The sequence below is a fragment of the Nematolebias whitei genome, chromosome 6, assembly GCF_014905685.2.
Source record: "Nematolebias whitei isolate Nwh7 chromosome 6, NemWhi1, whole genome shotgun sequence".
In the NCBI taxonomy this organism is placed as follows: Eukaryota; Metazoa; Chordata; class Actinopteri; order Cyprinodontiformes; family Rivulidae; genus Nematolebias; species Nematolebias whitei.
In genome coordinates this window covers 20521209-20531789 of record NC_056503.1, presented here as the reverse complement: position 1 = coordinate 20531789, position 10581 = coordinate 20521209, and the positions used below count along the sequence as shown (strand labels likewise).

Sequence of the window (10581 nt, the reverse complement as noted above, 5' to 3'; positions counted from 1 at the left end):
GTTGCAAACAGTTCTGTTTCAGCAGGAAGCAGATCCTTTAGGTCCTGATGGAGTCCAGATCCAAACGTCACTGAGTCTTCAGACTGGAAAGGAGACTTCCTGCAGTTTGATTCCCGATGCGGTTTACAAACAACTATGAAACACATTTAATGTAAAACCAGTGCCACTGACCCACTGCTCTTAATATTGGAAGTTAAATGCCGACACCTCATCACCCAGACTGACTAACGCCGTCAAAAACCAGCGTAGAATGAAGATTTGAGCTTTGGAACGATCCAGAAGCACGTCGTCTCTTGAGCCTGGAGGTCTGTGACCTTAAGACTCCATGTTCCTCTGACCTGATCCAGCTCCAGCAGATAACCAGCATGTTGTAGGAAAGCACAGGACGAGTTCAAAGACGAGTCTAATGGACACGTCGTCTTGTCTGCTGGGTCCAGACAAACAGCTCCAGGTCCCCAGTCCTGGTTTACTTTCTCGTTCTATGGACGTTCATCTGAGCTGGAGGAACTGGGCAGCAGAACGTACTCCTGCCTTCGGCCTCTTTTCCGTCTTCTCTTGGTGATTCTCAGCCTCCTTCGTATCACGTCTAAAAGAGAAGAAAAAAATCCTCGTTTCTTGCACAAATAAAAAACAAACGCCAAGCAGAAACTCAAAGATCAGATTTTGTTGTCTGTTTTTAATGCGACCCCCCCCCCCCCCCCCCCACACACACACACACAAACACACACACACCTGCCACACTGTCGTAGTCCTGCTGGGGGTCGTGCCAGTACAAGCTGGGGGCGGTCCTCCAGTGGCGATAGAGGCGGGTGTGGAGGATGGACAGTGTGAGGAGGACGAGCAGAAAGCCCAGAGCTGCCGCGGCCCACACAGCTTCGTCCGTCCTGGGGGTCCTCTGCAGACCCACTTTCACTGCAGCAGCACGGTTCTGGGTGCAGTCGCAGGGCCCGTCTGCTCCGCATCCTCCACAGTCTTCACTGCCGGGGTCTCTGCGGGCTCCTGGCTCCAGCTCAGAGTCCTGATGAAGGTCAGAAGCAGAATGAGACTGCACGTTGCTGAGCTTTAGATTGGGATCTGCGTGTCTTCCTGCAGCCTGAGCTGCTGCATGTCTCGCCTTCTGATCCACACTTTGACTTTTCTTGCCTCTCTGAGCCGAGTCCTTACGATCCTGTTTGACTGGGTCTGTATCTTGGTCTTTAGACCTGGCAGCCAGGACTTCAGAGCTCACCGGTTGGTCCTGCTCGGTCTTTACGCCCCCTGAAGATCCATGTGGCCCGGGAGGGGCTGCTTTGTGACGGGGCTGCAGTGCCTCCACCTCGGCCCCGCCGTCCTGAGCCTCCTTTAATCCAGATGAATCGTTCTGAGGCGCTGACACAGGAACTGAAGGTTTTCCTGGAAGTGAACCTGCTGCTGATCCGTGCGTGCTGCTGTCGTTCTGTGCGAACTCTGCTCGTTGGGGGTTCGTTCTGCTGGTTTGACTGGTCCATAAACTGAAGCTGGTAGTTGTTTCGTTACGCTTCCTGCTGGTTTCCTCTTGGTCTCTGACAGCAGCTCGACGTTTCCTGCTGTTATTTCTCTGTTTGTTTAGTTTTAGGTGTTCCCTCTTCGTGCTGGCCACTCCATCTGTGGTTCCTGTCAGGAGTGAGATGGTCCGCTCACAGCATCGCCTCAGGGTACCCTGGGGGGGGGGGGTTACAACAACACTTACTGCATTGTGCAGACTGCTAAAATCAGTGTTTGCTAACAAAACCAAGTCCTCAGACCTTCATCTCTGTCAGTCGCTGCAGCAGGTGCAGCCCGGCTGACCTGGTCAACAGGAAGTCGTACTTCCTGGTCTGGGTGACACCATCAGACTTGGGCTTCGTCGACTGGGTGACCTGCAGCCACTCACAGACGTCTGAAGAGACCACAGAGGTCGTTTCCAACGTGCGACCCCAGGACACCAAGGCTATTGGCTAAACACAGAGAACAGACACTAAAGACTTTCAGTCCTCAGGGCCCGTCATACGGACATGGAGCATCAGCGTATGCCAACAAATGGAAAAAAGACAAACATGCAGCTTAATAATGTTGTTCATGCACAAAATTGTCATGGAGTTAGGCATGAGTTACTAATAAGTTGACCAGCTGGGTAACTGTGTATGTGTGCAGGACTTGTCTCTGATCTACGAGCGCCTGATGTATGCATAACGTTAAATTGATGCCAAACTTAGGCAGCATGTTGGAGCGCATTGTGATGATAAACGTGACACCAGATATAAAGCTCTCTTATACCATCGTATGTCAGCGTGCTGGTAAACTTGCTCCTAACTTATGACTTACATCAGCGAGTTTAAAATCGTTTTTGATGCTGCCCGTCGCTGCGTGACGCCCTCAATCCTCTGCAACATGCTGAGCACAAGTTACTCTAACACTGATCATGAACTCTGCATCATAAGTCAAAAACGCTGACATGTACAAGTTGTGTATGTCATGGGTAAGTTATCTGGTCAACTTGTTAGCAATACAATCCGTATACATCCCAAATTTAACCGACATCAGTTCTCTAAACCGTTACAGTGTTTACAGAGCGGTGTAAGAGCATTAACAGTTTAAACGATAAACGGCAGGAAGGAACGATGTCACAGATGAAGTGGGTGAGTCACACGTGTTACCGACCCTGTGTGTGCTGAGCTGTGGGTGAGGCGTGATGATGTAATCTGGGAGACAGGAGTGGGCCAGCTGAGACAGGAGGTGACGTTCATGGACCGGTGCACAGGGATGGTAGAGCAAAACAGCAGCTCCACGCTGGAAAATAAACACACGTGATCACGGTTGCCCCACAACACATACACCTGCCGGCGGCGTGAGACTGATTCTCTGCTCACCACAGGGACTAAACCTGCGGCTCTGGAGACACATGTGGCTCTTTGGTCCCTCTGCAGCGGGCGGCTCTTTCAGGCTTTGACCAAAACTAAAATAAAACTAAATTTTATTTAAATTCTTGCCAACAATGAAAATGGCTAGTTTTAGCAGATTTCATGTCATTTTCAAATATGTGAATAATTGTACAAATACAAGGCGCAAAAGATGTGGATTACATCATGCTAGGAGTTTGTTAGTCACTTTAAGTCGACTTCCAGTCTCAGCGTGATCTTTCTCTCAAAACCAGCAGAATGTTTTGGAACAAGACAAGCTGCTGAGGAGGGACATGGTGAGTAACTTTGATAACACTAAGAATAAAACACAAAAAGCAAAGTCAAAGTAAACTACAGTATTTATTTTATTTTAAAAATGTAACTGGATATCTAACAAACTGGCCTAATTGTATACTGTGGAAAGTTAGGAAAGTTAATTCTTCAACAATTAAGAAAACTGCAGTTCAGCATTTTAATTTTTATAAAATTGTTAAAAATTGTGTATTTTTTCTTTATTTACATGAAACTGATCTTTTCTTTTGTATTAAAATGTAAAAAGCATAGACTAAAGCATCACTGGGACCAGTTAAAACAAGTTTTTTAATCAAGTCACTCATCCTCTGCTCTGAGCCGACTGGCTTCAAGTCTTCCAGCATCAGTTTGGACCCTGAACCCACCAGAGCAGCTCCTCAGACCTCTACAGTTACTCTGAGACCTAGCTGACCTGAAAACCATCAGTCCTTCGTTTATTTCCTCCCAGGCCCTCATCGAGGTGGCAGCTTCTGTTTTTCCTCCCCCATTTTTCCTTCTTCCTGCTCTGCTCTCTGAAGCGCCTGGGTCTCATCTCCCAAACATAAATTAAGAAGATTATGGATTTGGTATTGTGGGCGTTCAACTCTATTGATAAGATTTTTTCATCAAAACGACAAGGTCCTGGGGAACTGGCGTGTCCAGCTGAGACTCACGCTGTGGGGTACGTCATGGATTCGTGGGGAGTGTGGCAGTTGATGTGCATTACAGTCCTGTCTCAGGAGGATGTTGAAGACGTTTATATATTTGGAATTATGACTCTGCTTTTTGGCATCGGCGGGGCTCTGCTTAATCGACTTTTGAAGAAGACAGCGGGAGCAGTTTCGGCCATGGAAAAGCTTCTGAGTCAGTGTGAAGGTCTGGTCCTCGCTGTGGGAACTTTAATCGTCTGGTTTACGAGCTTAACCGTAAGGTGGAGGTGATTGAGAATCATAGACCACCTGCGGCTTCTGGGACTCGTCAGCGTGGTGGGTTCGACCTTGAAGGAGACTCATAGCATGGATGAGTGGAATGGAATCCCACAATTAGGCATTTTCGGAACCAGAACGCCCAGATGGACTCAAGGCTGAAGAAAAAAAAAAAAATCAAGCTTATCTGAATCAGACTCTCAACGGCCTCGGAGACCGGCTGACTATCAATTTCTCCTGAGACATGAGTACCCAAGGACAAAAGCTTCATCTATCGCACCCCCCCCGAGAACTTTCTGTGCAAGCTTATCAGAACTGCTGGCTGGAACAACATCTTCAAAAACTGTGGCTGATCTGAAAAAACGCTCATGGACAAATCTCAACACCTCGATGTCAAATGCAAATGTAATCATGTTTTAATTGTGCTGCTGGTAGAGTTTTGATGTCTCAAATCATGTCCTGATGGACAAGATGTGAAAGATATTTTTTTGTAATACCACTATCTACCCTCATGTTTCTCCCCCTTTTCCTATCTAAGATTATTATCATGGACAGCACATCATGGACTATCTCCCTCCGAACTTTGACCCCTACCAGTTTGCATATCGCACCAACAGGTCCACAGAGGATGCTATTGCAGTAGCTCTCCACACCGCGCTGAGCCACCTGGAACAACAGCACAGCTACATTCGAATGCTCTTTGTGGATTACAGCTCGGCCTTTAACACAATCATTCCGGACATTCTTATAAATACATTGGACAATCTCGGCCTCCCCCCACTCACATGTGCCTGGATAACAGACTTCCTAACCAATCGGCCCCAATCTGTAAGACTTGGTCCCCACCTCTACTCCACTCGTACGCTGAGCACTGGCTCCCCACAGGGCTGTGTGCTGAGCCCCCTGCTGTACTGTCTCTACACCCATGACTGCAGCCCGGCCCACAACAACCTCATCGTCAAGTTCGCTGATGACACCACAGTGGTCGGACTAATCTCTAAGGGAGATGAGACATTTTACAGACAGGAGGTCCTGGAGCTAGCAACCTGGTGCTCAGAGAAAAATCTGGCTCTGAATATCAAAAAAACCAAGGAGGTGATTATTTATTTCAGGAAGCGCAGCACCAACCTAGCCCCCCTTTACATCAACGGCGAGTGCGTGGAGAGGGTTCATACTTTCAGATTTCTTGGTGTCCATATCTCTGCTGACCTAAACTGGAAAGAGAACACCACAGCGGTCATCAAGAAGGCTCAGCAGAGACTACACTTCTTAAGAGTCCTTAAGAAGCACAACTTGAACACAAAACTGCTGCTGACCTTCTACCGCTCGTCCATCGAGAGCCTGCTGACATACTGTATATCAGTATGGTACGGCAGCTGCACCCTGGCTGACAGGGAGAGGCTTCAGAGAGTAGTCAAGACAGCACAAAAGATAATTGGCTGCCCTCTCCCCTCCCTGATGGACATTTACACATCACGCTGCCTCAACAGAGCAGAAAACATAATCATGGACTGTTCACACCCGAGTTTTGAACTGTCTGACTTGTTACCTTCAGGGAAATGCTACAGGTGCATCAGAACAAGAACAAACAGGTTCAAGAACAGTTTTTTCCCGAAAGCCATCACCACACTGAACTCACACATGCACTGATTTAATAATCTAACCTCCCAAACCCCTGGACTTCTACTGTGCAATACTACTGACATTTCATACTCTCAGTCACCTTAACTACCTCACTAATATCCATAATGTGCAATACAATTGTGTAATACTTGTATTTTTTACTTTCATTATTATATCTATATTGCGTTACATTTTTTATATTTTTAGTGTGTGTTTAATGTGTGTTTTCTTAAGGCGTGTTTTTGCACTGGAAAAAGGAGTGGCTCTTAATTTCATTGTACTGCGTATAATGACAATAAAGGCATTCTGATTATCTGATAAGGATAAAATGGCTGCGCTTTCTACAGTTGCAGCTTCGTGCACTCCGCCCATCTTTCGGATGACTGTACGTACATATTCACGTTGTACCTCGGTGCAATTCCAATAAAGTTTATTCTGATTCTGATTCCTTCTGCAGTTTGCACATAAAACAAAGTCTGTTTCCCCACAGTGGGTGTTCACCTACACCTGAGAAGAACGGACCGAGCCATACTTATCTAACAGATCAGATCTTAATACTGTCAACTTTGTATTGTTACCACATCAACATGTGGAAAAAACTGAAGCTTTTTAAAAAAAATTACATTTTATGTTAGATCTAAAGGTGATACTTGTTAGGTGCAGTAACAGTAACATGTCCTTGTTTATTCTTTAACGTTCAGTACACTGTAGGTGAGGGTTTGTCCATTAACACGTACAATGGGACAACGAGCCGAGCACAAAGTAAAGTACTATGTGTTGTCATTGTATATTTATATACAATGATGAATCCAGGTCTCTGCATTTAACCCATCACACCTGGGATACACCTAGGTGGAGCAGTAGGCAGCTCTGTAAGCACCCCGGGAGCAATTAGGTATTAGGTGTCTTGCTCAAGGACACCATGACATGTGGGAATGGCAGGGAGTTGAATCTGCAACTTTCTTGTCCCAAGTTGGCTGCCCTACCTCTACACCATCTCGGCCCCCACTACACTGTTTCTAAATATACGACTGAGTGTTGGGGTGCCACGTGGAGCTCATGCTGCTTTGGTTTCCATCTGTGACTGAAGCTGAGACAGAAGCAGCGCTTCAGTTTGACAACTTACATGCACGTTTCCAAGCCAGCGCTGAGGAGGACAATACAGGTACTCTCCACTCGCTGCGGTTACCGGCCTGAACGCTCCACTGCAAAACACACGAGCAGAAATACATACAAACCTTCAGATCTTTCTGCCTCTGTATTACAGAAGATGCAAAGATGATTGTCTGAGTTAAGGCCATTTTATTCGATCTGAAGCAGAGAAACGACCCCTCACTGACGCAGCTGCGTGATGAAAATTACAGCATTTTGTTCTGGTAATAGCTTCGTCCATCCCCGCTGTCTGCCGAAAAATGTGTGGCGCTCTCTTCGTGACAGATTTGTAAAGGCCAAGAAGTGGATGCAGGGACGAAATGAAGAGCCCTGTGGGAAGAAACCCGTGCCGGCGCTGTACGCCACTCTACAGTGGCTGGACGTTCATGTGAAGCGCTGGAAGAAGCACTGACATGGCGTCCAGTGCTTCACGAGTTCAGGTAAGCAATGGCTTTGTACGTAAAGTGGACTGCAACTGGAGGGGTGTCCCGAAAGCCCAGCATCGTGGGTCTCGTGAACTTTGAATGGCGTGTGCAAAAAAAAACAAAAAAAAAACGTCTCGCAACTTCATCGCGATCTGACTGCTCAGCTTCAGATGTAATATGAAATGACCTTTAGCTGTTTGTATAGCGAAAAACAAAACTTCAGTTCTGCAAACTTTTGTATCAAATTATTAAACTTTAACGTGAGCCCATTTTAGAACACCTACCTGCTGGGTATGGTGTTGGAGTAGGAGATAGGTCTGTCCATGCATACCTTCTTGGCTGGCTGCATGAAAAATAAATAAATACATTTTAAAAAAGCTCTCATTGACTTAGTAACCAAATGAAACCAAAAATGTCTGTTGCTACATTCCCACTAATGCATGCAATTCTTTTTTCACTGAACACACACAGGCTTTTAAATAGTCCAGCTGAAGCTGCTGGAACTAAGCTGTTATTTGTTTTACTTGAAGCATGATGTGAATTCAGACGTGTCACTAAGTGTAATGAAACATGGCTCAGACTTAAAGATTTGACCGAGTAACGTTTCCTGTCTGCGGGGTAAAGGCTGAGTGAAATTTGATCAATACAGCAACAAGAAAAGTGTTTACTCACCTCTGGGTCATACACGGTGTCGATGTTTGGAAGCCCCTGTGGACGAAAATAAGAAGAATCCCAATAAATCAATGGGAGGGGGCGTGCTGATGCTGAAAGGTGACTCTAAATGAGCCCAGATTTGCACTACAACACGTGCCAGATGTACAAAGATTATCTTTATTGCTTTCTTATGATTGATTTAAAACTTCCTGGTGTGAACACGCGCCAACACCTGCGTCACTGAAAGATGACAGAGATGAATGACTCAAACTGCAGAGGACATCACTGGTAGCAGTCTCCACACCATCCAGGACATCTACCACAGCCGATGTCTGCGTAAAGCACGCAACATCATTAAGGACCACACCCACCCAGCACAAAGACTCTTTCATCTACTACTCTGAGGCAGACGATACAGGAGTCTGTCATCATGTGTGGCTGTATCATGTACGTTACTACCTTACCAACATAACTCAATCATTCTCAGTGTTACTCACTACCTGTGTAATAACCTGTCACACAACCTGTGTAGTTAGTTATGTGAATGTGAAATATATATCACGTGCATTTAAGCTTATATTACCATTCTGAAATACTTATTCATACAAATTCATCCTATTTGCATCATTATATTCTACTATGTTGTTGTTTACTATACTTCGTTTGGAACTTGTAAAAATTATATTTCTTTTCCACTTTTTGGTACTTTATTCTGTACCCTTATTGCATGCTTGAGTATTTGTTTGTTTGTTTGTTTTTAGCGAGTCAAATCGGTTCTTGACTCTGTTAACCTGCTCATGACAAATAAATGATGTGCAACAGAGATGATGAGGCCGTTTCCATGGTTACCTGAAGAGACTCTGTCCAGATAGGAGCCGAACATCTCCAATAAACAGCATCTGGAGGCAGGTCCCTGTCCAAATACAGCTGTCTCACGCACACACACACGCACACAAATACTTAATATATGCAGTAAGTGCATACAGGCATAAGAGATAGAAAACAGAAATGGTACCTTTCCGTTGTCACATTCTGCTCCAGGAGACTCGGCGGAACCGGACCGAGCCAAACTGGCCCACAGCACGGCGGCCAGTACAGCCCCAGCCCGCCGCAGGGACCTCACTTGACTCGGGGGCATGGCGACAGCCAGTCAGCCATCGAAGTGGGTCCAAACCCGCAAGCTAACTAAAGACCAGCTGATGATACACCTACCTTTCTTAGCAGACATTTACGAACTGCAGAAGGCGGCGTTAAAAAAAAACAGCCAGCCCTACTTTTCCTTCTTCTCCCCTTCTATCTCCTCGAATAGGTCCTGAGCTGCTTGGTTGTTCTCACTCATAAAGTTAAACTAACGAGACAAAACCACCTGGTAATGGTTCAAACGCCTCCATAACTACTTCGAAGTTCGCACGAGCGACTCACAACAGAGGAGTTAGAAACAACGATCTATTTCCGTTTCCGTTTCAAAATAAAAGTGTTTCTTGAAAATTTTTTCCCTTTTAATTTCTTTTAGACATATTTTACACAACAGTTGTGTAAAATATTTTCTAATTATAATTTGGTAAATTTTAAAAGCAACCCCATTAATATGATTTTCGTACTAATAAGTACAAACAACTCTTATTTAGAAGTTTAAAATACTACTTCCGGAAATCTGACCACACACGTAATAAATAATAATAATAATAATAATAATAATAATAATAATAACGAAAAATATTATCCGCGCACCCTGAGAGGCGGCATAGCAGTACATGATTTAAATTACGTAATATTTTCATTTTTTGCAGTTAAACTTATGTTTTATTCCACACAGAGACGCTTTCTTGAATGCGGTTCATAGCCCGAAATTAGGTTAATTTAAATTAGGTAAAAACATCTCAGTTCCTCTCAGCTTGTGTGGTAAAAGAATCAAGTTCAGTCGTAAATTTAGCTGCAAAGTCGACCTGTTTCTCATACATTCAGTCTTGAAACCAGTTTGACTTGTTTACACCCGAACAGGTCAGTTTACCTGCGCAGTCTGCCCATCAGCTGCTTTCAAAATAAAACAACACATAAAACAAATAAATATAAATGTGACATTGGTTATTGCATCAAATAGGATAAAACATAATTATTTAAACAATATATGTATCATATTGGAACTTACTTTGTTTTGCAAGTCTTTTTGTTTCAAAATTTACTTTTAATTTGAAATGTATTTAAGGAAGTGTCTTTAATGTAGTGCAGGGCGTGCACGCGCCTGCTTATAGTCTCAACGCCCAGGTGAGTCTGGCACAGACCTGGACCTCCTGAGCAGAGGAGAACCTGGTCCTGGATGGATTCCTCCATCTCTGAAGGTTGTATTTTTTATATTTCACTCTGATCTCTTCAGAAGTCTTTTATTATTATTATTGCACAAACCAGAGTTCTGTTTATGATTTATGTTACGTTTTATTTTAAAAAGACCATTCTGTAGTTTAAAATAAAACCAATTAATTAATTTTGCTGTGCCTCACTTCTCTAATTTACTGTATTTGGTGAATAACCTGCTGCGTTCATGACTGAATGGCACATAGTTTTCAGTTTGCAAACATTATTGTAGTGATTTTTAAACACATGTTAAAATTTTTA

At 44.4% G+C, this 10581-nt stretch overlaps 2 protein-coding genes across 5 annotated transcripts in view; one reads left to right on the top strand and one right to left on the bottom strand.

Annotated features, from left to right (window-relative positions):
• Window positions 1-477: 477 nt before the first annotated feature.
• Window positions 478-9106, bottom strand: tp53i13 (tumor protein p53 inducible protein 13). Its single transcript, XM_037678525.1, has 9 exons — window positions 8984-9106; window positions 8818-8895; window positions 7987-8022; window positions 7599-7657; window positions 6864-6942; window positions 2659-2787; window positions 1764-1955; window positions 733-1678; window positions 478-586 (listed from the first exon to the last, which is right to left on the bottom strand). The coding sequence occupies exons 1-9, from the start codon at window positions 9104-9106 to the stop codon at window positions 480-482; spliced, it is 1749 nt and encodes a 582-aa protein (XP_037534453.1). The 3' UTR covers window positions 478-479.
• A 1104-nt stretch (window positions 9107-10210) lies between these two features.
• LOC119410551 (uncharacterized G-patch domain protein DDB_G0278987) overlaps window positions 10211-10581 on the top strand; it is a 19722-nt gene continuing 19351 nt past the window's right edge. For all 4 annotated transcript variants that reach the window (XM_037677437.1, XM_037677435.1, XM_037677436.1 and 1 more), the window contains exon 1: window positions 10211-10307. In XM_037677437.1, coding sequence (XP_037533365.1) covers window positions 10286-10307 — 22 coding nt within the window. In that variant the 5' untranslated portion in view covers window positions 10211-10285. The remainder of the gene's footprint in view (window positions 10308-10581) is intronic.